The 27317-nt window shown below is 54.7% G+C and overlaps 1 protein-coding gene across 5 annotated transcripts in view; it reads left to right on the top strand.

Annotated features, from left to right (window-relative positions):
- SLC39A11 (solute carrier family 39 member 11) overlaps window positions 1–27317 on the top strand; it is a 282444-nt gene that overhangs the window by 241494 nt on the left and 13633 nt on the right. For 2 of the 5 annotated variants that reach the window (XM_075562153.1, XM_075562158.1), the window contains exon 8: window positions 4300–4933. The exons of the other annotated variants lie outside the window; for them this stretch is intronic. In XM_075562153.1, coding sequence (XP_075418268.1) covers window positions 4300–4918 — 619 coding nt within the window. In that variant the 3' untranslated portion in view covers window positions 4919–4933. Of the gene's footprint in view, window positions 1–4299; window positions 4934–27317 lie in introns of those variants that run through there. 5 annotated transcript variants of the gene reach the window in all.

Raw genomic sequence — 27317 nt, 5'->3', positions numbered from 1 at the left:
CATCTGAACAGAATATTGCCAGGAGGCCCTCAAAGTTCACACTGGTTACGAGCAGGGTCTTAGCCGTGCCAGCAACCATGGAGGTGTTGCAGGACCGAGCAGTGTAACCATCCCTTAGCTGTTCATGGGGTGCCCACAGCCGCCAAGGACAACACAACACCCCGTTGGCCCAAGGACAGGCCTCTTCTCCAGTATCTTGGTAGAGACTCTTGTAGGGTGGAGTCCGGGAGAGCGGGGCCTTAGCCCCACATCACCCAATCTGTAGGGTCCAGATCCTGTGCCTCTGTCTTGCACAGAAACCCCAAGTGAGGAGCCAACCCTAAAACAGGCTGAGGATGACAGAGCCGAGTCTCTAGTGAAGAAAGCGCCCACCCGCCCTTTCCCCAGAGCTTTCCACCAAACGCGCACCAGATGCCCATGGAAGCTGCTCGGGGTGGAGTGTGTGTGTATGGGGCGGGGGGGGGGGGTCCTCCAAAATAGATGAACTTTTGCTCCTCTGTGTGCAGAATATCACCCAGACACCATTAGCAGAGAGAGCTTAGGAAACAATAAAATTATATGAGCGAACCCATCAGACAAACCCAAATGGGGGACGGAGTCCGTGGCCAGCATTCTTCCCAACGGCCAAGCTCAATATAAACCAGGACGGCCCTAGCAACTGTCACAGCCCAGTCTAAAGAGGCCAACGTGACGCCCCACGGCTCACGGGGTCTCGGATTCTGGAGGGTCCCCACCACAGGAGAAGGGCAGTCGGGGAAAGCTGGTGACATCTGGATGCAGCGTGGAGTGTCATTAATAGTACTGGACCCACACCACTGCGTCCTTCGCAATGATACCGGTGACAGCTGGACCACGGTCACTTGCGGTGTCAACACAGGTTCGGACTGCCACTGTTTAGCTTTTCAACTCCGCCCTCAACCTGAAGCCGCTCTCGACAGAGGCCTTGGTACCATGAGGCGGACACACAGGAGAGAGAACGCTTCCGTAAATGTTCACACTTGTAAGGAGGGAGCGAAACGGCAAGTTGAAAGAACGGCCCCACAAAAGAATGTGCAGATTGGCGGGAGGGGCCAGGGGGCAGAATGCAACCGGACTGTAAAAAGAATCGCAAAGAGTCGTGAAGCTGAAAAGTCAGCAAAGAAGTCATACAGCTTGCCAGGTATGGCTGAAGGTAGGATTGACTAAGTGGATGACTGGATGGAGGGAAATCGGCAGAAGAGCTATCGAGACGGAAGTGAGAAAGACAGAAGTGAGGGGGGTAGAAACGAGAATGGGAAGCCCGTCTTCATCCTGCAGAAATTGTGCAGCGCGAGGGCAGAAAGATGGGGCAGCACAGAGGAGTCGCCGATAAGACTCTGCCTGCACTGGACAAGGACCCGGGTCTTTGAGAGGGCTGAAACATGATGTCCGAGCGTGACAGATGAGATGCGATCTCTCTGTAGACACAGCAGGGCTGCAGAATGCTCGTGACTAAGCAGAAGCCGCCACAGATGTCAGGAAGAGACTGGCTGCCTGCGCACGAATGCATACAAAGGCCAGACTGCCCGGAGACGTCTCCGCTCTAATAGAAGACAGCAGTGCGGGGTGCCATATCTTCCAAGGGCCAAGGAAACATAGATGTCCTTCCGGAGCTGGGCATGGCAAACTTCTTCTTCAAGTACCAGATGGCTCGTGGGCCATCTGCTTGGCCCTGAGCTCTGTTTTGGTGGCGCAAAAGTGGCCAGAAACACACACGCACACACACACAGAGATCCGCCTGACCACCTTCCCATCAGAGTTTAGTACCAAAGCAGGCAGCTGGCCCTGCGGCTGCCCTTCACCGAGGAAAGAGTCTGTCTCAGATACACACTGCTGAGTCCACTGTTCACAACCTGCAGGGTCTACGGACAAGATGCCAAGGGGGGGGGGGGCAGCAAAGCTGTGGCGTCCAGTCTAGTTCAACCCCGGAGACCCTTGGGGACAGAGGAGAACTGGCCCGGCAGGGTTTCCCAGGCGGCCATCGGTACAGAAACCAATCGCCATGGCAGCTCTCTTCTGCGGGCCAGCTAGCGGCTGTGAGTCACGCGCCTCTAGGTTAGAGTCACGTGCCTCTAGGTTAGCAGGGAGTGCTTAACCACTGTGCCACCAGGGATCCTAGTGCAGGAAAAGAGGAACTAAGTAACTAAGTAGCTAGTGCGCCCCAGAGAGCACCGTCTGTGCTTGGGAGGGAGGGAGGGAGGGAGGGAGGGAGGGAGGGAGGGAAGGAGAGAGAAAGGGAGGGAGGGGGAAAGCAGGGAGAATACATGAAGGGATGGACGAACGAACAAACAAATGGCAATATGCGTCTGATGCTGTGGGGAAGGGGTGCAACACCCAGGTGGGGTGATTCCGTCACCCTCTGGTTTGACTGTGAAAATCCCAATTCTGTGTGGTTAGTAACGAAAAACATCCACACAAAAAACTCACTGCCATCGAGTCAATGCTGACTCAGCAACCCTATAGAACAGGGTAGAACTGGCCCATGAGTTTCCAAGAGTAGAAAGCTCCCCGCTCTTCCCCCGAGGAGCATTGGGTGGTTTCAAACTGATGAACCCCGGGGATCACGGGCCCATGTGTAACTGCTACACCACCAGGGGCCCCAGGGGTTAGCAAACAGTAGCACCGTGGCCGGCCCGACCGGTCCTCGAATGGCAAACAAGGGAATGGAGACGGCAGCCAAGTGCTCAGGAGCGGGGCTAGCATTCCCGAGTTTGAATGGGAGAAGGTGGACTCCAGACTGAAGGCCCCTGGTCAATGAGAGGAGATGGTTCCCAGGGCTGGCACCTTGGTCCCCCGTGTGTGTGGAGCTAGCAGCTTGCACGCATGGGAGGGTGGAAAGGAGTGTTAGCACTGGAGTGTTAGCACTGGAGAAACGGATGAAAACAGAGGCTTGGCGAGTCTGGGGAGCAGAGGGTGGGGGTACAGAGTGCCCCTTTCTCACACTACCAGGTGGAACAGATTTCTTCAAATATACATAATGGGCACAAAGGCCACGTACAGACTGCATCCCCACCTGGTGACTGAACAAGGGGCCTGCTCTCTGGCGCTTGTGTGCAGGTCCCTGTGGGAGTTACATCATCTGGTGTCAGTTTGGGACTTGAGAGGATTAAGAGTGAAGGGGTGGAGTCTAGCCTGTCAATTGGGTTATAGCCAATGAGGGCATGGCCTTTCCCTGAGGATTCTGGGAATTGCTGGATGTCCTCCTTGGAGGCATGAGACAGTCTCTTCAACTAATTCCCTGAGAGACGCTCTACCGAAAAGACATATGGGGCTATGCTGATAGACCCCGTGCCCTGGGAACTGGAGGGGCCAAGGGGAGACCCCTGCCAGCACTGAGATGATGCTACCACCACTGGATCCACAAGGCTTTGCACCCACTGGCCTGTGATCTTCCTGCATTCGGTGTTATTGCATGTGTTTCGTGAGTCAGAAGAGGACTTTATTGATTGGTATTGGACATATGGGCTAATATTAGACATATGGACTTGATCTGGACTGGGCTGGGATGCTTTCTGATATTCAATTGTTCTTGAATGTGAACCTCTTTCTTATACACACATGCGTGTCCATGGACTTGTTTCTCTAGTCCACCCAGACTAACACAGTCCCCGAAATGGACTGTGAACTCTACCACGGAGGACATCCGAAAAGGAAAAGAAATGCCTTGAGGAAATGCCACTCAGACCCCATTCTCTGACCTCAGGGCGAGCTAATTCAAGATCAACAGCACACACACACACACACACACATAATTTATTGGTGGGCTGCTCACCCTATTGTTGGTAGGTGTCATCGAGCTGGCTCCAATTCACAGGGACCCAGTGTACAACCAAACAAAATGCTGCCCGGCGGCCCGGCATCGTCCCCCCAGTGGTTCTGATGTTGGCCCAAGGTTGCAGCCACCGTGTCCATCCATCTTGTAAAGGGCCGTCTGCCCTCTTTTTGCTGGCCCTCTATTTTCCAAGCCTGATGTCCTTCTCCAGGAACTGCTCTCTCCGGACAACGTGTGTCAAGTATGTGAGATGAAGGCTTACAGTCTTTATCCTCTAAGGAACGTTCTGGCTGTCCTTCTCCCGGGGCAGACCTGTTTGTTCTTTTGGCAGTCCATGGTACTCGGTATTCTTGGCCAGGACCACGAGGCAATCGCATTAGTTCTTTTTCAGTCTTCCTTCATTGCGGTCCAACTTTCACATGCATATAAAGGCCACTGAAAAGCCCATGGCTTGGGTCGGGTGCATCTTGGTCCTCAGAGTAACATTCTTGCTTTTCAATACTCTAAAGAGTGTTGCAGCAGATGGACGAATGGGATGTGTCGCTTGATCTCCTGATGGCTGTTTCTTTGAGCACCGATCGTGGACCTAAATGGACGAAATCCTTGACAATTCACTCTTTTCTGTTTATCATGATGTCACCTATTGGTGCCTTGGTGAGGTACATCTCGTTGTCATCCACACTGGAGGTGGCAATCCTTGCTCTTCATCAGCAAGTGCTTCCAATCCTCCTCCCTCTCAGCGAGCAAGGTTGTTCCATCTGCACGCTGCAGATTGTTGATGAGCCTTCCTCCATCCTGATGCCGCATTCTTCGTCCGACCATCGAGCTTCTCTGCTGAGCTGCACATTGAACAAATGTGGTGAGACGATACACCCCCGACGCACACCCCTCAAGCACATTGTCTCAACTGCAAAATCCAAAGCAGAAAAGAATCATCATCGAGTTCTGAAGTGGCAAATCCTTCGTGGAGTGGACCGCCTCATCTTTTGCCCAAAGAGACATCGGTGGGCTCGAACTGCTGGAAGGCATGCTGAAATCAGGGGGGAGATGGGGTGTTTGAGGTCACGTGGATTTCTATACCATTATAGGGGGCGCATTTATCCCAAGTGGGTGGACTCTGGTGTTTGATTTGGGGGAGTGAGGCTGGTTTCTTCAGATGGACGTTTATCCAGGGCCCCACCAGGGGGCAGTGCATGCTAATTACCTCTGACATCTTAGGGCCCCTGAGCCAAATGCTTTCACTATCAGCTGTGTGGGCCCTGACTGTCAACCCCCAGGCCAGGTTCACCATGGAAAGTAGACACCGACCACCTTCGTGCCGACCTCTTTTTCTGCGCTCTCTTTATAATGCATCTTCAAGCAGGGAGCGCTCTTAATTGACCTTCATCATGGCCAGAGTCGATTCTGACTCACAGCAGCCTTATAGGGCAGGGTAGAACTGCCCCTGGGTTTCCCAGACGGAATGCTTTACCGGAGTAGAACGCCTGCTCTTTCCCCGGAAGGGGTGGCTGGTGGCTTCAAACGGCTGACTCTGCAGTTAGCAGCCCAACATGTGACCACCCTACCACCAGGGCTCCTTAGAAGCAAGAGCACGTTTTAAAAAGTAAACATTCCCAGAAGCACTCCCTCCAGTGCCCACCTACGCAGTTTCTCGCTGACCAGGAACAAAGGTCGGTTAGGAGCCCCTGGTTGGTGTTTCGAACCTTCCCAGAGGCATCTCGGAAGACAGGCCTGGCGATTTGCTTCCCAAAGGCCACAGCCTTGGAAATCCCAAGAGACAGATGTCCTCGGTACACCTCAAATCCAAGGCAACCAGCGTCCCCCTCCCCCCCTTATTATTTGTGACTTTTTGCCGCCACCTGGTGTTCAGAAGCTGTTACTGCATCACTCTTAGCGTTTCCCAGCTTCTGGTCCACCTCCTGGTCCTATGCCTGTACATCCACTCAGAAGAGATGCTGTACCCCCTCTTTCCCTCCCCCTCCGAGCCAAGAAACCCTCAATCCACAAAGGACAGCCTGGAGTTCAGCAGCCACAGGGTTTCCTTCCTTCTGACATGGTCCCATGCGAACCCTTCCCACTGTACTCCAAAGAGATTCTATAGACCCTCTGTCGGTGGAGAGCTGGACCCATGGTTCTTTCTGCAGCATCACGGCCCCGAAGACACTGCCCTGCATTTACCATGAGGGAACAGGCTCCCAGCATAAGTCAACACAGCAAGGCTGAGGACGCACAGACGGGCATCTTGTTTTGTCTGGTGCCTCTTGATTTCTGTTTTTTTGACCAAGCACCTGTTGGAAAGTTTGTCATCCACGACCACGCCCTAACCGACAGGTACAGCAAGCATCTTGGGACGGGCTGTGGGTGGTGCTGGAGGTGAGCTGCAGGCGCCCGGGGCTGACATGGACAGACAGCCCACGAGCAAATTCTCAAGGTTCGACTGACCAGGTTTCTTGGGATTGCCCCAAGCAGCCCTAGGGAAACAGGATGTGGCACAGGAAAAACCGCCTGCTCTAAGCCAGCCACCCTGACAGCCGATCACTTCCAACTCATAGCGACCCTGTACAGGGCTTCTCAGGGTGCAATCTGTACCAGAGCAGACGGTCCAAGCTTCCCCCCCTCAGAGCATCTGACGGGCCTGAACCACGAGGTTAGCTTCCCTACACCACCAGGGCTCCTTTGGAACCTGATCATCTTCTTACTGCCACCAGGTAGAACTGCCCCTGTGGGCTTCCAAGACTGTAACTGGACAGGAGCAGGAAGTCTCGTCTTTCTCCCTCAGAGTGGTGGGTGGTTTCAAACTGCAGACCTTAGGGTTAACAGCCCAATGCATAACCCACTACACCAGCAGGGCGCCTCAATTTTAAAGTACATGTTTGCCTCCCAGAGATCAAAGAACCAGACATGTCAGAAGTGTCCTTTGGCCTGGCGTCCCACCCATCACAATAGGCCCCAGTTGTTGGAGACGGTGGCTTGCTAGGGCTGTGGTCACACCGTGGGGACATTCTTGGTGCCCCTGGATGAGTATGCCTGTGTGCCTAAGGTGGATTGTGTGGCTGTGTCTGCCTGTACAGGCAGTCCCCCTGCTTTTCGTTCCAGAAACCTCTGAGAACACTCTTGCCCACGAAATGATGAGGAGTCAGAGAGGACAAGCATTCCCTGTGGTGGGTGTGGGGGCAGGGGTTTAGAGGGCAGAATTATATGAATGCTTTCATCAGTTTTTAGCTTCTAGCCACACACCTACAGAGCTGCTCTTGAGATAGATTCCCCTAGATGTCCTGGGGCCAGCGCCAAGTGTCCCAGACTGGGGCTTCCTTTGCAGACCCCTCCTTTCCCCTCCCTTCCCACCACCCTGTTCTCTTCTCCCCTCCCCTCCTCTCCCCTTCCCTTTTCGGTCTCTTCCCCTCTCCCTCGGCCTGCTGGATTGGGCCTCACTGCCCTTTATGGGAGGTTTGATGACCTCAGCTTCTAGTGACCCCTCAGCAAACGCCCACTGGAGAAACCCTGGGGCGCCCAGTTTTCTGGTGACCCTCGCGGGACCCCAGCATCAGCTCAGCAGCCCCTGGAGTGCAGCCTCCCTGGAAGCGGGAACCTGGTTTCACTGTGGAAGGAAGGATGGAAGGAAGGAAGGGAGGGAGGGAGGTAGGGAGGGAGGGAGGAAGGAAGGGCGGGCGGGCCCTGGCAGGAGGCTAGGCAGGTGCCTGGAGGAGAAGCTGATTTCTCAGGGAGAAGCGGCTCCCCAGTGGGGCAGGGGAAGACAGGCAAGGCTTTGCTACCATGCTCTTTGTAGCTGTTATCAGGGCAGCCAGCTGGGTCTGGGGAGGAGAGGTGGGGGGTTGCTGAGCGGGTGGTGTGCTTCTGTAGGACTGCTCACTGGGTTCCCTGTGAGGCTAAAAACGTGGACCTCCAACGTGGGATGAGCCCACTTTGCCATCCTGCTGGCTCTGTGATGAACCCTGAGCCCTCTCACAGGGAGGGGGAGATACCCCGCCACGAAGAAGGGGAGGAGCAGAGATGTCCTCTGGACCCCGAGACTCCTGCCCACTGAACCCCTCCCTCCAGGTGCAGAGCTGTGACTGGGGACCAAGAGTACATGGGCTTCTCACCACAGAGCAAGCACGGCCGAGTGCCTCCGCGCCCTCAGTGAGGGGGGCTAGGCCTGCTGAGCCCCCTGAGCCAGCCCCTTGGGCCTGAGGCCTCCTTAAGAAAGAGTGGTGTGCCATCAGGGCTACATTACATTGTCTGAGCAGGGACTTCGAGGCCCAAGGCTGGGACCAGAGAGAGGCATGCCTGCCAGACATAGAGGGCAAGAGGCTGAGTTGGAAGTACATTCTTCAGCTGGTCTCCCTGTATGGCTGGAGCCCTGGTGGTGTGGTCGTTAAGCATTGGCTTGCGATCTGCAAGGTCGGCAGTTTGAAACCACCAGCTGCTTCTCAGGACAAAGGTGAGGCTATAGTCTCAGAAATCCACAGGGGCAGTTTTAGCCTGTTCTATAGGGTCGCACCGGCTGGATGGCGGTGAGTTTGGATTTTTAACTTTTGTGCACACTGCTCTCTTCATCTTATGTTAGGCAGACTGGCCCTCCTCTTTACTTTATCCAGCTGCCTGGCTCGGAATAGAGGGGCAGCCTACAGACGGATCCTTCTCTTATAAGTTTCTCCCCAACTCCAACTCGCCCACAGGCAGATGCCCTGCCTTGAACTAGGAGGAGAAAACCAAGTTTGAGAGTTGGAGCAGGCAGGCAGCAGCTGGCAGCCTGCGCCACCATGTGGTCCTGAGGCAGCACAGCATGCTAGGCGATGCCCCCCAAAAGAGAGGTTGGATGTCCACATCAGCCTGTGGGTGCTTATCCAGTTGGGCCTACAAAAGCTGAGGCCCACATCTTCATATAAAACATTATTAACGTACTGTTTTGTAGAAAACAGATCATGTATTTGAAATATAAAAGCCACGAATTTATGTAAAGCCATGCATGTGTTAGTCTGGGTAAACTAGAGAAACAAGTTCATAAACACGCATATGTATAAGAAAGAGTTTCATATACAAGAGGAATTGAACATTGAGAAAACCTCCTAGCCCAGTCCAGTTCAAGTCCATAGTCCGATACTAGCCCATATCTGATACCAATCTATAAAGCCCTCTTCAGACTCACAAAACACATGCAATGACGCCGAATGCAGGACAATCACAGGCCAGTGGGTAGAAAGTCTTTGGATCCAGTGGTGTTGTAAGCATCTCAGTGCTGGCAGGGTCTCCACGTGGCTTCTCCAGCATCCAGGACTGCATCAGGGTAGGTCCATGTGGCTTCTCCTCAGGGATGCCTGGCAGGAAATCAGCCTTGTCAGTAGTGTCTCGCAGGGAGTGAGCCGAGAGCCAGAATCTCCTGCCTCCCAGTAGGAAAATATCGGATTTCCCAGAATCCTCGGGAGAAGGCCATGCCCACCAAGAGGCCTCATTGGCTATCATCCAATTGACAGACTAGACTCCACCCCTTCACTCTTAATCCTCTCAAGTCCTGAATTGACACCGGATTATGTAACTACCGCAGTGTGTTTTATATAAAATGGATCATGGGGTGATAGAAAACGCTTATAAAACGCCATGTCTATCCTGCAAACGGTTCTTGTTCGGGGCTCTCAAGTCGGCTCGGATCAGAGTGACCCTGCGGACTACAGGAAACACCCCCCCCTTCCCGGGCCCTGCGCTCACCGCCATTTAGCCGGAGTCCCTGGTTGCAGCCACCCGGTACCTCCATCTCTCAGAGAAAAAGCACCTTGGGGTCCCTGTCCTGCCTTTGTCGAGTGGATTCCAACTGGCAGTACTGACACTCGAGGGAAAAGGAGGGCTGCCCTGGGGTCCCGGAGCTGCAGGCTTGGGGCGAACAGCCGAGTGCTTAGCCGCTGTGTTGGCAGGGCTCCTGTACAACTGGAGAAATGGACTGAAATCCGAGGGCTGGATGTGGTCTGACGAGATGGTCTCCCTTCTGGGTTTCTCAGAACCTTCTGCCATGGCGGTCACACATTGGGCTGTTCACAAGGTCCACAGTTCAAAACCACCAGCCTCCCCGAGGGAGAAAAAGTGGCTTTCTACTCCCGTAAAGAGTTCCTATCTCGGACAGCCACACAGGGCAGTTCTCCCCTGTCCTGTGGTCACTGTGAGCCGGAATGGGGTTTCTGAGACCACCCACCTGCCTGGGAGCAGCTGACAGAGGGTGGAACCTGGTAGGAAAGAGGCCAGTGTGGCTGCATAGAAGCAGCGTGAGGACAGGCGGTGGGAAGACTTGCACAGCTTGCCACTGCCTTCAGACCTTCGGTCTGGGAAAAACCCAGCATTCCCAGTGCCACGCGGAGCCCTGGTGGTGCAGTGGCTGCCCGTTGGCTGCTAGCGCCAAAGCCAGCAGTTCAAAACCACCAGCTGCTCTGTGGGAGAAAGATAAGTTTCTACTCCCATCAAGAGTTAGTCTTGGAAACCCACAGTCCCCTTGGCCTTGGGCACAAAACCACACATCTACGATCCTTCTGTGACAAATACCAGGGGCGGGGTAGGGGGGTGTTGTTCAGCTCTGTCTCTGTACTGCATTAAGGACCCCCTGCCCCTAGGACCCCATGGGTCTCTGCAAGCCCACTGGCCATGATCCAGGGATGCCCTCTGCCTTCTTCCGGGGACCCAGGCCCGGTGGTGTGAGCTGGGATCCTGCTCATGATGGCAGCCCCCTCCAGCTGCTGGGAGCCCCTCCTCTCTTGTCCACGTCCACTCCATCCCCCAGAGGACTCTAGGCATTTCCCCTCTAACCACCCGGGTGGCCCTCTGAGAACAAGAAGGAAGACACTGCCCTCCCGTCTCTGGCTGCCTGGCCACTGCTTTCCCAAGTTAGCAGCACAAGGGACTGCTTATGCCGGGGCCCTTCCTCCTCCAGCCCCCCTGTGTCTCTGGTGACAGGCTCAGATGTCTTGGCACCAGGACGGTCCTGTGGGGAGGGGCAGGGAGCAGTGGGTGTCTGGGTGGCTTTCCCAGGCACAGGAAGACACACATTTCTCACCCTCCTCTGTCCCCCACCTCCCCCTGTCCACTCCTTTCTCCTGCTCACTGGTTAAGGCAGGGCTGCTCAATTTGGGGTGGGCTTCACCTCAAAACAATCTCTGGCTGGGAGATGACTGAAGGCGGCCGAGTTCCTTAGGCAGGGCAGAAAGCCTGGCTCCAGCCCTGCACTGGACCGGCCGAGAAAGTCTCCCTGGGACCAGTGACGGTGGCATTCAGCAGGCCAGTCTGGAAGCTGAGGAGCAGGGACTCTGTGTGGACCAGGAGACTGGGCAAAGGAGGGTGGGCAGGGCTTGCAGGATGTCGGTCATTGGGACGCACTCACGGCTGGATTGCGCGTGCGTCGTGGCTGCGTGTCCTCCCACACACCCAATGTGTAACCATGACACTACCAGCGCTCCAAGTAGGGACTGCTGTGGTTATATGTCACTTAGTTCACACTGCCACCCGCCGGCGTGGGGACAAGGCCCAGGAGACCTAGTCCTGCTCTGCACCAGGGCAGGGGTGCAGTGTGAACTGAGGCCCATGTGAATTCACTGAGTCTGAATTCACCCGGGCCCTGGGTTACACACTGGGCTGCTAACCACCAGGCTAGCAGTTGGAAAGCTACTGGGAAAAATGAGGCTTCTACTCCCATACAGAGTGACAGTCTCAGAAACTCACAGGGGCCCTTCTACGCTGTCCTGCAGGGTCACTGAGTCAGTGCGGACTCAGCGGCAGTGAGTTTGAGGTTTTTGAGCCAACAGTGCATAGGAGCCTTGGTGGTGTAGTGAGTTATTTATTGGGCTGGTAACCACAAGGTCAGCGGTTTGAACCCACCAGCCGGGAAAGAAGAGCTGGGAGGGTAGCTCTTCCTTTAGACCCTGTGCTGAGAAACTCCTGGGCCCAGATTGATGCCAAGACACACAGCTCTCCAAGGAATACCAAGCCCTCCTTTTACTGCTGAAAGGAGACCACGGCCTTCCCCAGAGCCTTCGGCGAGAAAACCCTGCCCGAGAGCTGGCATCCTGAATCCGCACCTGCAGCCTCCAGATCCGTGTGCTAACACCAGGCACCTGCCGTCTCCCTGCTACGGCAGCACCAGAGACCAAGCCTGTGTGTGCCACAGGGACACTGTGCCCCGGGGGACTTTCCAGAAGTAGATGGTCAGTAGATGGCCTTCCCCGGGATCTTCTGAGTGGACTCAAACCCCGTGGTGAGCAGGCGAATTGAACGCATGCGCCCTCTGAACTGCTCAGGGACTCCCAGTGCAAGGGGTGTCTTATAAAAGGAGAACATGGAGACAGGTGGAGGATTGAGAGCCAGGTGATGATGGCAGTAACTGCAAGCCAGGGGACCTGGGAACCACCAGAAGCTAGGAAAGTGGTGTGGATTGGTCCCCCTCAGATCCCCCAGCTGGGCCAGCATGCCTGACACCCTAATGTGAACTACCTGCCTCCAGGAAGGCGAAGGGATGCATTTCTGTGTGTTCAAGTCAGCAGCCTGGGACCTAAGGTGATTCCAGAGCCCTCTATTTTCCCATTCCATTTCATGGCTTTTAGAAAGCCCTGGTGGTGTGGTGGTTACACATTGGGCTGCTAACCTCCAGGTCAGTGGTTCAAAACCACCAGCCGCTCCTTGGGAGAAAGATGAGGCTGTTTGCTCCCATAATGAGTTACCGTCTCGGAGACCACCAGGAGCAGTTCTACCCTGTCCTATGAGTGGGCTGTGAGTTGGAATTGACGGGGCAGTGAGTTTGGTTTCTTTTCCAGGGGTGGGGTGGTGAGCCCTGGTGGTACAGAGGTTAAAGCAGTCCAAGGCAAATCCAAAGACCTGTGTTTTGAGCCTAGCAGCAGCTTTGCAGGAGCCTGTGGTGAAACAAGCCTTCCAGGGTAGGTGCCATCTGCCTGCCCTGAGGGGGTTGGGGTGCCCTAAGAGGGAGTGCGTTGGGTAGGGTTCAGGATCGAGTTTAGGGTTTGGGGTTCCGCCTTTAGCTGGGAGTCTCTCTCCGTCTAGCTTGGACAGTCTGCTCCCTGCCTGCTTGCTAGCCTGCTTGAGAATCAGGGCTGTCCCCCCGCGTGGCCGCTGTGAAACTTCCCTAAGAAAGGGGCCTTTGTCACCGGGAGCCCGGCCCTGGGCTCCGTCATAGAGACCGAATGAGCCAGAAAACAAACAACAGCAAAAGTTTCAGCCACCGCATTCCTTGGGGCCTCAGTCATCGCTCCTGCTTGCTCACTCGCTCTCTGGAAAGACGCATTTCCCTTCTTGCTGTCATTCGCTCAGAGAAGCCATTTCTCTCAGGGGGCTGGGCAGGTGCAGTTCTGTCCAGGACTGGGCGGGTGGAAGGGCAGCCTGCCTGCTTGCGCACAGCCTCACACCAGCCTGCAGCAGGTTAGGCCATGCATGTTTTCTGAGTCGAGGGAAGCAGGGTTGAAGTGATCAGGACAGGCCAGTGAAGCCACGTGGGGGACGCTGCAGGCCTGGATGGAAAGATCATTCTTCACCTTGCATTCCACCTGGGGCAATGCTAAAACCAAAGATCCCACTTACCGTCCAGATGAAGCCACCTTGCAGCACCTCCCACGTGTATCAGACTGGACTGCGCTTCCTGGGGTAGCGGATGAGTTGGGCTGTGACCTGCAAGGTCAGCTGTTCAAAACAGGCAGCCGCTCTTCGTGAGACAGGTGAGGCTTTCTACTACTCCCTTAAGGTGACACTCTTGGAAACACACAGGGGACAGTTTCACCCTGCCCTATGGGGTCACTGTGAGTCAATCCACTGGCTGGCAGGGAATTTGGAGTTCGGTTTGGAGTCTTCAAAAGCGGATAGATGGCCAGGGCTTTCTCCAGAGGCACCCATGGGTGGACTAGACCCACCAACCATGCGGTCAGCAGCCCAACATGTTCCATGTTGTCACCACCGGGAACTCTGGGGAGACCTGCCCTGGAGCATTCCCGAGGCTGCCATCTTTACAGGGGCGGCTGGCAGAGTAGGTTCTGCAGCCTCTAGGTTAGTGATCAGGTGCTTTAGCCATCCCCCCACCCCGGAACTTCCTGTGAAGACACTCTCTCAAAATGCTCACTGGCACAGAGATGACTCCGACCCACGGCGGCGCTGGTGGGTTTCTGAGCCTCCTGATCGTTAGGGGTGCAGAAGGCCTCACCATTGTCCCTCAGAGCGGCTGCGGGGTTCAAACGGCTTACCTGGTGGTTGGCTGCCCAACACGCTGCAGGGCCCCTGATCATGAGGACAAGAGGAAATGAGGGGGGACGGAAAGTGCCCAAAGACCACGAGGGCCTGCCTGCCTGCCTGCTTTCTCGGACAGTGACCCAACAGGTACAGAGGCAGGTCCTGAGTGGAAAGCCACGAGACGCCGTCCTCTTTGGCATGTGACCCCCAAGAGCCCCGAGCCCGGCCTTCCCTCGTCATTGTCGTTAGGTGCCGTCCAGTCCGTTCTCTCAGAGGCACCCATGGCTGGACTGGACCCACCACCTACCGAGTCAGAATCCACTCGCTGGCAGGGAATCTGGAGTTTGGTTGGGAGTCTTCAAAAGCCAATAGATGGCCAGGCCTTTCTTCAGTCGGGCCCCAGCTCACAGTGACCCCTGCCCCCAGCCCGGCGCCACTCTGCCCTCACAATCCGACATTTGGAGAGAGAGTGAGAGAGTGTGTGTGTGAGTGTGTGTGTGTGCGCGAGTGTGTGTGTGCGCGAGTGTGTGTGTGCGTGTGTGTGTGTGTGTGTGTCGGGGTGGGGAGCAGATTGCCAGGCCTTTCTTCCTAGTCTTCGTCTGGAAGCTCTGCGGCTGCGTGGGAGGTGCCGCATCCGGGAACCCATCCCAGCCCGTCTCCTCGCCGTCATGTGATCACATCTGGGTCTCCGAGCCCGCGGCTCCCGTGCGCATGTGCTCTGCACTGCCGCCCAGTGAGCAGATCGTGCCCTTGTGCGGTTAGCCGCCCTGTGCTTACCCAGCGGCACTCCCCGGGCAATAACAACAACAATGTGTTGGTGCATGTTGCAAAGCGGCCCCTGTGTATTTGCTCAAAGCACTGTGCGTGCCCCCATGTGTTAGCATCCTAGGCTTCGAGGCAGGGGCCGAGTCTTAATGTGGGCATGGGACCTTTTATGTGGGCATGGGACCTTTGTAACCAGGGCCCCCCAGAAAGCCCGCGGGGGAAAATGGAATGAAACTGTAATGGCATACCCCGCCCCCCACCTCAGGAACCTTCTGGAGCGCGCCAACCCCCCTCTTGTACAGGAAGGATCCCTCCCCCACCCACCCCAGCTGAACCCGTAATTCAGACTTGTCGCTTCCTGGACTCTATTCTTTAAGCTGCCCCAGGAGCCCTGGGGGCGTTTTGGTTATGCATTCGGCTGCTAGGCATAAGGTCAGCAGTTCAAAGCCACCAGCTGCCCTGTGGGAGGAAGACGAGCTCCCTGTGCCTGTAAGATCGACAGTCTCAGAAGCCCACAGAGGCGGTTCCACTCTGTCGTGCAGGGCTGTTGTGAGTCAGCATCAAGCGCAAGGCAGTGCATTTGCTTTGTCCGGCCTCTGATCCGCCCACGTGTGGCATAGTTGTCATTGTCATGGCTGTGGTGGTGGCAGTAAGGAGCACAAAGAATGGGGGCGCAGTTCTACCAAACCCCTAAAATCTGGAAGTGCTCTGGAATGGGGGGTGGGGCATAGAATTGTGGGTTACAACTGCCTCTTGGAAAGAGGGTGATGAGCAGCTGTGACCAGAGCTGAGAACGGCTAATCTGCCCCCAGCCCCCAACCCTGAGCTCGCCCTCCCTCCCTCCCTCTGTCCTCCAGAGACTCATTGCAGCTCCAGGAGGTATAAAACTGCCTGGCATGCAGGCAGGAACACACCGAGACCCTGCCTTCTTGATATCTGTTTTCCAGGAGGCACTGGGCATCTGCTCTGCCCCTGCCCTGTAGGCTGCGGACCCCTGGCGCTCTATCTCTCTTCTCTCTCCCCACCCCAGCCCCCCAGTATGTTCTCTGGGAATCCAGCACTTTCAGAACATAGCAGATTGGGTGCAGTCTCCCCCCTCCCCACTGGAGGCAGACATTCCAGGAGGAATCTTGCTGGGATTTCCCTCCAGGGAGCCCCAGTGGTGGTGGTGGCCCTGTCACTGCATGCCTTCTGTGTTCTCCACAAGGGAATTGGCTTCCTTTCCCTTCCCTCATCCTCCTCCCTCCTCCCCTCCTAAAATAGGAAGTTGTCCAGGTCCAGGCAAACCTTGGGGACTCAGGCGTCCCAGCATGTCTAGAGCAGATGGTTTCAGGGAAGTGGGCGAGGGAGGTGAGAGAACGCAATCAGGAGAACAAGCGCCTGCCACATGACATCTGCCACACTCAGTGGTCCAGACCCAACCAGCCGCCTACTGCCACCGAGCCCCTTCCGACTCGCAGGGACCTGACCTTCTAGGCACCGTCTGAGGCTACACACTTCTGTGGGAGCAAACAGTCTCATCTTTCTTCCAAAGAGCAGCTGGTGGATTTGAACCACTGACTCTCCATTAGCAGCCTACCTCAGACCCAACAGTGCCACCAGTGCTGTCTGTTAGAGTGGTCTCCATTCCGAAATCCTCTGGGCACTGGCCTGAGCTGAGATCTTTGCTGTGGATACGAATACTTGGGAGATGCAGGAAGCCCTGCCCGGGACATGAGAGATGGGGCCCTGGACCCCCCTAATCCATAGCTACCCACCAGCGTGGTATCCCGGCCCATGATTGTAGGTGCCAGACTATTAATCACAAGATTGGTGGTTCGAACCCAGCAGCCATTCTGCAGGAGAGAGAGAGAGATGTCTCAGAAACAGTTCTGCTCTGTTGACCCGACAGCAGCAAACTTTGGGGTTTTTCTTGGAAACTTTATGGGCACAGATCACCAGGTCTTGCTTCCGCAGAGCTTCACTGGGGCACCACGGGCCACCTCAATTGCCCCAAGGAGTTGTGTTCATTAAACTGCCTTACTGCCTCTGGGAACAGGAGTCCTGGGTGGTTACCTGTTAATCTACTGCAGAAAACTCAGCCCTGGAAGATCCTATGGAGTACAGTCCTCCCAGCCACAAGGGGCCACCATGCATCTGAATGGAGTCAACTGGAGTCGCTCTCTTCTACCTTCAAATGACGCCTTCTTCTCTAGCTTCCCCTCCAAACCCCCTTTCCCTACAGAGACTGGCTGCTCCCAACCCTTGCTGTAGCCTCAGAGGTTTGGCCCGGTTCCCCCCACCCCAACCCCACCCCTGGCCCAACGCCCTTCTTCAGGCAAAATTCCAGGTCTTTTAAACTCCTGCAAGGCATTGTGGGTAATGCACACACACAAGCCCTCCTAATGCCAAACATCTGGATGAGAACTGCAAAGTGTGGTCCATTCTTCCCAAGTTCCCACGCCACTGGAGGGGGATGGAGGCTTTTGAGTCCCTTCGCCATATCCTGGTGTCCGTGCTTGGATGCTGGGCCCCTCAGACTGCCCATGGCAGCAGCAGTCAAGAACTCAAAGGACACCTTGAGTTGGGTCCATGTCTTGCACAAGACCTCTTTAGGGTGTTGGAAAGCCAGGCTGTTACTTTGAGGATTGGGGTGCATCTGACCCAGGACAAGGTATTTCTAATCACCTCGTATGCAGGTGAGCGTTGGGCAATGACTAAGAAAGACCAAAGAAGAATGTAGATGATGGCGCTGGTGAGGAGTATTGGGCAGTACCACAGACTGCCAAAAGAACAAGCCCATCAGTCTTGGAAGAAGTGCAGGCAGCGTGCGTCTTAGAGGCAAGGATGGCGGGACTTGGTCGCAGGTACTTTGAATATGTCATCAGGAGAGACCGTTTGCCAGGGAAGGATATCATGCTCGGCCATGTAGAGGGGCAGTGACAAAGAGGAAGACCCGCAATGAGATGGACGGGCACAGTGGCTGCAACCATTGGCTCTAATATAGGAACAGTGGTGAGGACCGGGCGGTGTGATGCTCTGTTGTACATTGGGTTGCTATGGGTCGGAACCGACTCGAAGGCACCTAACAACCACAGCAACAATAGGCTACTGGTACCCTAATGGGGCCACACGCATCTGTGTGGCAACCCCACCCCCTCCCTTGTCCTAGTGGTTCCTCCACTCTGCATTGTTGGAATCTGCCCCTCCTCTGGGGCCAGGGACGGTCCAGCCTGACAGCTGACAGAGGTGTAGTCGGAAGAGACCGTCAGATAAGCCTGTTGTTTGCTGTTACAGAAATCAGTAGTCAGGCGCTTGCCGCAGTGTCTCCCTTTGAACTTGCCCCATTCACAAGCAGCTGCGATCCTTCTCGAAAGACAGAGAGCAATGACTCCGGGCTCCCAAGATGCAAAGGAACCTCGGGCTCCCACCCCACCCTGTGCTTACCTGAAACCTGCCCCGAAAATTGGAGTCCAGCCCCTCATCTGGGTGGTCGAACTCCCCAGAAAGAGCCCAGGATGCAGAACACTGGGTCCACCGAAGCGCTAGTATGACATGACCCGTCGTGTGCTGTCATCACCTCACTTACAGTTCCCCTCTCCTCCTGATCACCTTTCCTAGCCACTGGAGGGTGGGAGGAGCCCTGGTGGCACAGTGGGGAGCACGTCAGCAGTTCAGGACCAGCAGCTGCACTGTGAGAGAAAGACTGGGCTTTCTATTCCTGTAAAGAGTTGTTGCCCTGGAAACACATAGGGGCAGTTCTACCTGCCCTGTGGGGGTGCCGAGAGTCTATATTGACTTGCTGGGGGTGAGTTTTTTGTTTTTTCAGAGGGTGTGAAGTCGTCACTTTAAGTTTGAGAATTGGACTCAAGCCTGACTCACCTCCTGATGCCTCTCCCCCACTCCCCACCTCCAGTGGGGGCAGAGTTTCCCACCTCCTCCGGCTGGGGGCACCCAACTTCTGCACCTCTGTGTGAAGAGTCTGAGCTTCCTGAGGACTGATTGTGAGGTGTCGGACGGACGCCAACAAAACCGAGTGTGTTAGTCTGGGTAGACTAGAGAAACAAATGCACGGATACACATAGGTGTATAACATATGTATAAGAAAGAGGTTTATATACAAGAGCAATTAAACATGGATAAAACAGCCCAGTCCAGATCAAGTCCATAAGTCCGATATTAGCCCATATTTCTGATCTAGCCCAATCTAGAAAGTCCTCTTCAGACTCACAAAACACATGTATTGATGCCGAATGCAGAAGATCACAGGCCAGTGGGTAGAAAGTCTTTGGATCCAGTGTCATTGGAAACATCTCAGTGCTGGCAGGGGTCTCTCTGTGGCTTCTCTGGCGTCCGAGGTCTGATTGCATCCATGTGGCTTGTCTTCTGCAATGTCTCCCAGGGAGTAGAGAGAGGTGTCTTCCACCTCCAAGAAGGAAGTGCCAGATTTCCCACAATTCTCAGGGGGAAGGCCATGCCCACAGAAGCCTCATTGGCTATCTCCAGATTGACACCCTAGACTCCACCTCTTAATCCTTAAATTGACACCAGATTAGGTGACTACCACAGACCACCCCTTGTCAATTTAATACTTTCACATAGCTTTTTAGCTATGTATAATTTTCAAACAATAATAAAATCATGCAAGTACTTAACAGGATAAAACTAAAATGCACACAATTCAATATGTACCACCCTCATTTAAACATAATATTTTATAAGTGAACAAAACAACAATATCTATGCCTAACTATGCCTAACAATTGCAGTTAAGTAGCACCTATCCCTTAGTCCTATAATCCTATGAATATATTCCCCCAACTATGAAAGTTTGTAAGCCAACCACTTCATTCCTGTATCCTCCCCATATTGGGTATCCAATTTCTATACTGCCCACTTACATCAACCCAGTGCTCTCAGGAGACAACCAGACTCTTCAACGTGAAGATCTTCATTCCAGTTGGAACCTTGTGAAATCCGCATCCATAAGCAAAGTCAAATCAGAACAGGCCATCCATAAAGGCAACAGCAATATGCACCAGTTCACAGGCTCCAAAATCTCTTCATCTGGTCGGGTTCTGGTCAATTCATTGTAGGCTGCCTCTCTTAGCCTCACCAGGGTGTCCATTGGTCACCTTGCCTTAGACCATGGCCCCATCACAAATTCTCAAACCCTAGCCCCTTTGGGGGTAGGTCATGAACTTTAGACCAGTCTTCTCTTTTTCCTATAAATCAAGTCCATGGGTGTCAGTGGCTAAACTCAACCCGTATCTTTATTGCTTCATTTCTCCCACTTCCACTCAACAAGTGGATCCAGGTGGTCACCTAGCAAGCTTTTCAGCCTGCTCACAGGCTCCCTTTAATGTTCAGCCCCAGAGAGGAGTTTTTTTCATGGTTCCAAATTTTTCCAGCTTTTGACAAAATCCACTAGAGTTCAAACTTCAAATCCAAAGAGTTCCTTTTTATCCATTAATCTTAATCTCTGGGAATGCAAATGTCCAGAGTACTCCAAAGCACTGGGTGGGGCTTATCTTCTCAGAGACTTCTTTGGGGCATGGCCTAAACCCATCTAAAGATCAAATTGATGACTTGAGGCTAATGGTCTTACAAGCTCTCTAGTTTTATACTTCCCAAAATCATTTCTCTACATCCTTATGTCTACAATAAGCATAAGAAATTAGTATAAACAACATAGAATCAGATACTAAACTAAATTCTTAAAACAGTCAAGTTCAATCCTTACTTAACTTATCTAAATCCTTATCTAAGCTATTCTATTTATACAAACATATGGGATTAGGTCTCTGAAGGCATCAAAACAGATCCATGCTTTTGGTCAGCCAGTTGGACCTTCTGTCACCCATTTTCCTTAAGCAGCATGGTTTCTGAGACAGTCAGATGGAGATTTCTACCTCTGAGCTCAAAATATGCATTAACAACATTCATTTTTATTATTTCACACAGGACTAACCAAAGACTACAACCTTCCCACATTGTTTCCAAAACACAACTCAGTAAACTGCAAGGATATATCTGACTTCTGGCTAGCCGAAGAAACACTACCATGAGGGAGAGGTCAAACAAAACATCCGTTCTCCATCTTTATGATTTGTTTCTCTAGGCCCCCACTTCCAGGGTACTGTAATGCGTGAGTCTGGGTAGACTAGAGAAACGGATCCATGGATATACACGTGTATAACACATGTTAGAAAGTGGTTTATATACAAAAGCAATTGCACTTAGAGAAAACATCCCAGCCCAGTCCAGATCAAGTCCATAAGTTCTATATTAGTCCATATTTCTTATATCCTTAAATTGACACCAGACTGGGTGCCTACCACACCAAGATTCGGAAGCCAACCTCCCAAAGAGTGGGCAGCTGAGAGCCGGTGTTCCCGGACCCCAGCAGTCAAGATGAATCTGGAACTCCAGGCCGGTTGCACCTGTCCAGGTGAATCACACGATGCCAGCATGTCCAAGCCGGAACCCCTGGGCCAAGACGAGTCACGTGCAGAGCAGTGTAGTTCACACCTCACGGGTTTTTGTCGCTGACAATAGCCAGTAGCCGACTCCCCACCTGGCACACCTGCCACCCTCTGCCTGAGAGTCACATCACCCCCTTTCTTTCCTCCCCACCCCCTTGTGGATCCCAGCAGGCATGCCTGGCAAGGGGTTTTCAATGACTGAGATAGGGGGATGAGATCACCAGGCCTTTCTTGAGGTACCTCTGTGGGGACTCAGACCTCGAAGCCTTGGGTTAACGGTGGAAGGTGTTCTCAGTGTATGCTGCTCAGGGAAAGGGTGGCTTGAAGCCAACCAGGAATTGCTCTTCCATCTTCGTGGAGAGTTGGTTGGCACCATTATTCATGAACCAAAGCGTAGGCCGTCGCTGCTGTGTTCTTCGGGATCCAAGCCCCAGCACACATGTGAGACCTGCTCCTGGCCCCTCTCCCTCCAGCCAGGTTGTGTCCATAGTCTTAGCAGCCGCGGGCTGGATCCATTCCCAGAAAGCCAGCCAAAGGAGATGTCTGTGTCCCGGCAAAGGCCAGAGCGATTCCGGCCTGTGCCCAACGACTCTCCCGATGTGTCTCTTCATTGTCGAGAAAGCCTGGCCGCATGTGCCTGCTGGGGTGGGGGCACTGTGAGCTGTGGGGGCAGTGCCCGGTCGATGGGGACGGCACCTGCTCAGCACTGTTGTCCCAGCACCGAGGTCAGTGGGCTCGGCTGCTAACTGGAAGGCTGGCGCGGAGGTTCAGGGGCTCCCAGATGTGCCTCAGAAAAAAGCCTCACACTTCCCCCAAACCCCTCCTCCACCCCCAAAAGAATCAGCCATTGAAAACCTCCTGGAGCAGTGTGGGACTGCATGACCGGGGTGGCCTTGATGGCAAGTGGCACTGGTAGGACACGACGTGGTGCCTGCACAGAAATAGCTTCCCGTGGAGCGACCACGAGTCGGATTGTAAGCCATTGTCTTGCAGCCAAACAGGGGATCATCTAGTTCCACGATGGAAAGTGATCCACAAATGAGAAAAGAAGAATCCTTTTTTTTTCTTTAAGGAGGGGGCTTCCTAAAGCTGGTGGGAACGAATGGAAGATCCGCGGCTTTCCCCACAGAAGCCCCTTTGTGCTAGAAACGCCCACCGCCTGTTTCCCTAAGCACTCAGCCAACTGCCCTCTTGCTTCGCGTTAGAGACCTCTGCCAACTGGCACGAACAATGGGAGGCAGGGAGCCCCATCAGCCCACTACCACCAACCCCCTCGACCCTGGTGACCCCCGCCTCTCTGTCACACGGCAGAGAAAGTTCCAGAAGCCATTCCGGGAGTCACGGAGCCAGCCCGTTCTTTCGCGAGCTGTGTCAGCCCAACTGCTTCCAATGCTATTCAGCTTCCTTTCTGGAAAGAGACCCAGAAAGTGGCTTGTTCGGCTCCCTTTGATGGGAAAGGCAGTCCCTCCAGCCCACCCCACCCTCAGCCCCAGCCTGTGTAAATGCAGACATTCATATGGACGCTCCTAGGAGCCATTATCTGTGTTTATCTTATCAGGATCCTACTAAACCAGGCCCACTTAGAACAAGGGCCTTAGTCTTGCAGCCTGGGCTTCTGTGCCTGCTCACCAGGCCAATGTATAAATCCGCTGTCCCAGGCCGAAAACCCTCTGAAAGGCAACATTGTTTCCCAACAAGCCTGTTACTGTGATCACCCAGCCTGGGTGGTTCCCATCTAATAAACTGCTGAGCCCCTGGGGGTGAGGGCCAGGGTTTCCCCTCCCCCCACAGGGACACAGCCCAAATCTAACAGAAGAGCATTTACGGAGCCCTTAGGATCATGGGAGGGATGGGCTATGCTCCTGGGGGGTAGAGCGAGGAGGTACAGGAAAATTGTTCAGTGCTGGGGATTGTGGTGCCCTGCTGGGACTCACATTCTCCAAGGACGCTCTCAGCTGGGTCCAGGGGGTCAGCTCTGGGAGAGAGCATGTTCTGGGCACCCATGGGTGGTGCCAGTGGTGAAGCCCTTGGTGGGCAACAGAAAGGCTGGCCATTCGAATCCATCCAGAAGTGCTGTGGAAGAAAGACCTGGCCATCCTTACCCGAATCATCAGCCACTGAAACCCCCTGGAGGGAACCCAGTTCCACGCTGACATTGCAGGGCCCCCTTGAGTCAGGATTGACTTGGTGGCATTGTTTTAGACACCTGGCAGGTCCCCTTCTTGGGGAGGGCTTGGTGGCAGTGGGCATTGATGAGTTCAGAGGAGGCTGGGCAAGTTGAAGCCTTCCAGTGGCCCAGCCCCAGCCCCCAGCCTCCCTCCCCCACCATTGTTAGGAGCTGGTGGGTCCGGTTCAAGTCCTAGCAACCACGTGGGAAACCAGGAAATGCCGCCCGGCCCTGTGCCCACCTCACCGTGGTCCCTGTGTTGGAGCCTGCATGCAGTTCACCTTGCCTTGGGTCCTCCTCTCTTGCTGTCCCTCTACTTGAGCAAACGTGTTGTCCTTCTCCAGGGACTGGTCTCAACTGCCAACAGGTCCAAAGTCTGCTAGCCCTGCACTTGCTGGGGGCCACGGGACGAGAGAGGCTTTCCCCTGGGGGCTGTAAGGGGCGTCTGCACAGTCAGAGGAAGCATGCAGGAGTGCGTGGTGGGAGCCATACAGTGGCATGTGGTAGGCTTTGAATTTTGCCCTCCCCAAATGCATTGGCATTGACTTGATGGTGCTGGGACCCAGGTTATGCCTATCAAGTGACCCAATTTGGGCGCTGGCTGCAGTGGGTGGTGAGAGGCTAGTTCGTTAAAGTCTGCCGTGGTCATGGGGAGCTATGGAAGGTGCTTGAGCACAGGAGTGGCATCACCGGTGCTGGCCTCTGGCAGCTGCGGGTGAGACAGGGGCTCCCTATGCCTGGGGCCCAAGGGGCTGTTAGATGAGTGAGGGTACAGTGGTTTCCCAGAATGGTGTCGTATCCGCCCCACTTAGGGGCAGCTAGACCACCCAAGACACAAGGAATGGAGGTTTATGGATCCAGGTTCCAAAGAAAACATTGTAATAACGTTTACTAGGCTTTTAAGCTCTCCCTGGGCCTGGACCCACCTGCACCCAGGCGGCTGCCTGGTTGAAGTGCTCTTTGAGGGCAGCACAGCCGGTGTGGACATCTGTTTGGATTAAAGATGGGAGGAGGGAGGGCAGGAAGCCCCCTCCTCACTCCCGCTCCAGGTCCTGTGCAGGCTGGCCTGCCACTGGGCGGTGTAGCTTCTGAGAAGTGGGGCCTCCTGGTCCTCTCTGGAATCACTGGATGATTGGGGAGTGGTGGGCCCAGGTGAGGAGCAGCCCTAAGGTGGGGGCTGAGCCTTCTGGCTCATGTTGGGGTGCCTTTGATTCTAGTGACAATAGCTCACGTCCCCCATTTTGTTGGGGTACACTAATTTCAAATTGGTCCCAGTGTTTGCATTATAAACATACCTAGCATCCACTAAAACTCAGGGATGCGAACAGACATGCATGTCCTCGAGGTGCTGGGCAGCCCACGCTGTGTGTGATTCCGCTACCTCTTGGCCTGCTCATCTAGGCTCCAAGAAAGGATTGGATTTGGGGGCCCAAACCTAGGCCCGAGGGCATTCAAGTGTGTGGACCAGATGCTGCCCAGGGATGCAAGGGGGGGTGACCCCTCATTGCCCTTGTCTTTGATTCTTTGCCTCCCTGCCAGCTCAAGCCAGCGGGGTACACACTATGCCTGCATGTGAATCTTCACCCTGCTCTCTAGCCTCGGTCTCCTTGCTCCCTGAATCCCATCCCTTCAGGACTGAGCAGTTTTACAACAATGTGGTCGGCCCAGGAACATACGCACATTGTGGAAGAAGGCAGGGGAACTGACTGCATCCCCCGGGCAGGTGCACAGGAGCCCTGGTGGTCCTGGGAGTTCAGCGTTGGGCTGCCAATCACAAGGTCCGTGGTTCAAACCCCACAGTTGCTGCAAAGGAGAGAGATGGAGCTGTCTGCTCCCAGAAAGCTGTGGCATCTCAGACACCCTAAGGGATAGCTCACCCATGGCCTCTATGGGGTCACTGAGTCAGAAACGACTCTAGGCAGCAGGGCCCCGAAAGCCAGCAGAGCGTAGCCCCATTGGCGGTGCAGCAGACAGGCCATCTGCTTGGGGAAGGGCTGGCTCAGTGTCCAACAGAGACTTAGGCTCAGGACAGGTATGACTTCTGTCATTCCTGAACCTCCCAGCTCTTGTAGCTCAATGGTGAAGCCCTTAGCTGTGATGTGAAAGGTTGGTGCTTCAGACCCACCCAGCAGCTTCACGGGAGGAAGCCCTGACTCCTGCTTCTGTAGAGGAGGCGGTCCGGGAAACCTGCCTGGGCCATTCTCCTCTGCCACCCAGGCGCTCAGCGCCCCATTCAGCCACAGCCACACCAAGGGGTCAAAAGCAGGCTCAGCTGGCATTTCAACACCAGAGGAAGGGCCCTGTAGCCCCCACGCCTGGGCTGCTCGCTCACACACTCCAGCAGTTCCGCCCTCCCTCTCCTTGTTCCTACAGGTAGCATTTCCCCATAAAAAAACCCCAACATGTTACAGGTGATTCCGATTCAGTTCCTGGGTCCCCTCCTCTAGTGCACTGGCATACTTGGAAAGGACTCAGGCCAGAGTCAGATGGACTTCCCCGAGTTGGACAACCTGCCATTGACCACAAAAGGCTGATAGGAAGGAAGATGAGCCATGAGCAAGAAGCACTTATGCGTGTGTGATACACCAGCAGTGGCGAGGAGGGAGATGAGGCAGGAGGTGTTGCTAAAGATGGATGCTCAGTCTTGAAAACCCCACTGCAGATGCGTGCACACACGCACGCGGGTACACACACAGCTGTCACTGTCTGTCAGAATGGACTCGCCGGCAGTGGGTTTGGTTTGCGCTGGCTTCGGCACGCTGTTGAGGGACGAATCCAATTTGTCTGTGGATCTCTTGAGATGTACAGGGAAGAACCAGCTGCCGCCCAGCTGGTCCCAGCAGGTGGACAGAGGGTAGGAAGGGAAGGTGGCGGCACTGGGTTCCCTTGTAGCTGGGACCTTCTGGGTTGGCAGGGAGTGACCTTCCACAGCCTCCCGCCTCCCCTCCCTCGTGCTCATACCCTGTGGCGCATCTGGGCGGGGCTGTGAGCCCCATAGTTTCATTTCTCACCACATTGAGCGCCTTCACCGCTGTGGAGCCTGGTCTTCAGCCTTGTTGGCATTGTGACCAGGTCATGCTCTATTATGAAGGACTGCCCCATGCCCTCTGGGAGTGTTAGCTGTCAGTCACCCTCCCCAGCGGGGGCACCCTAAAATGTTGGCAGATGTTCCCTTGGTGGGGAACCCCTGTTTGTTGTTGGGGACAGGCTAATCAGCCCCCAAAGCACAGGTCCTAGGAGACACTCCCATGGTATCAAAAGAGCCGCTTCCACAGAGGGGCACGCAGGCATTCACAGGAGAGAGGGGACACCTGCAGGCCTAGGAACTGAGCACATCAAGCATGGACCAGGAGGGACTGCACGGCCCAGACCCTGCCTGGGGCATTTGACCTCCTGGCCTGGGAGGAATAAGCTCCCTAACTCTGAAGCCACTGGCCCTGTATTTCTGTTATGGCAGTACCAGGTCACTGAGATGGGAGATGCGGTGTGCAGGTGAGCACCGTCACTTCTGTGTCTTGCCCCTGCCTCTTCCCCCTTACCTGCAGGGAAGGCTGAGGAATGATGCAGACAGGTGACTAGATACGCTGTCTCTGCAAGATGTCACCCAGCCTTCTCTCCCGGTGAGCACTTGGCAGGCCATTCATTGCCTGCAGGGCTCCCGGGGCACCTGGAGCCTCCATGTGCACCCATCATGTCCTGGTCACCAAGCCATCGGCAGCCCTGGCCAGGCAGGTGCCTCTCCCCCTGCTGCAGAGAGCCAGGGACCCCCACCCCGTGCGCCGAGCTCCCAGTGTCTTTTGCACCAGGCTTGCGGTTCAGTTCTTTCTGAAGGAGGAGGAGGAGCAGGTGGTGTTGGCCTCTCAACTCGGCTCACATGCCCCAAGGATAAGCGAGAGGTGTGGCTGGGTCTGAACACGGGAAAATAGGC

This window comes from Tenrec ecaudatus, chromosome 10 (assembly GCF_050624435.1).
Source record: "Tenrec ecaudatus isolate mTenEca1 chromosome 10, mTenEca1.hap1, whole genome shotgun sequence".
In the NCBI taxonomy this organism is placed as follows: Eukaryota; Metazoa; Chordata; class Mammalia; order Afrosoricida; family Tenrecidae; genus Tenrec; species Tenrec ecaudatus.
Note: the sequence above shows the minus strand (reverse complement) of the source record. Positions and strands in the feature narration are given on the sequence as shown.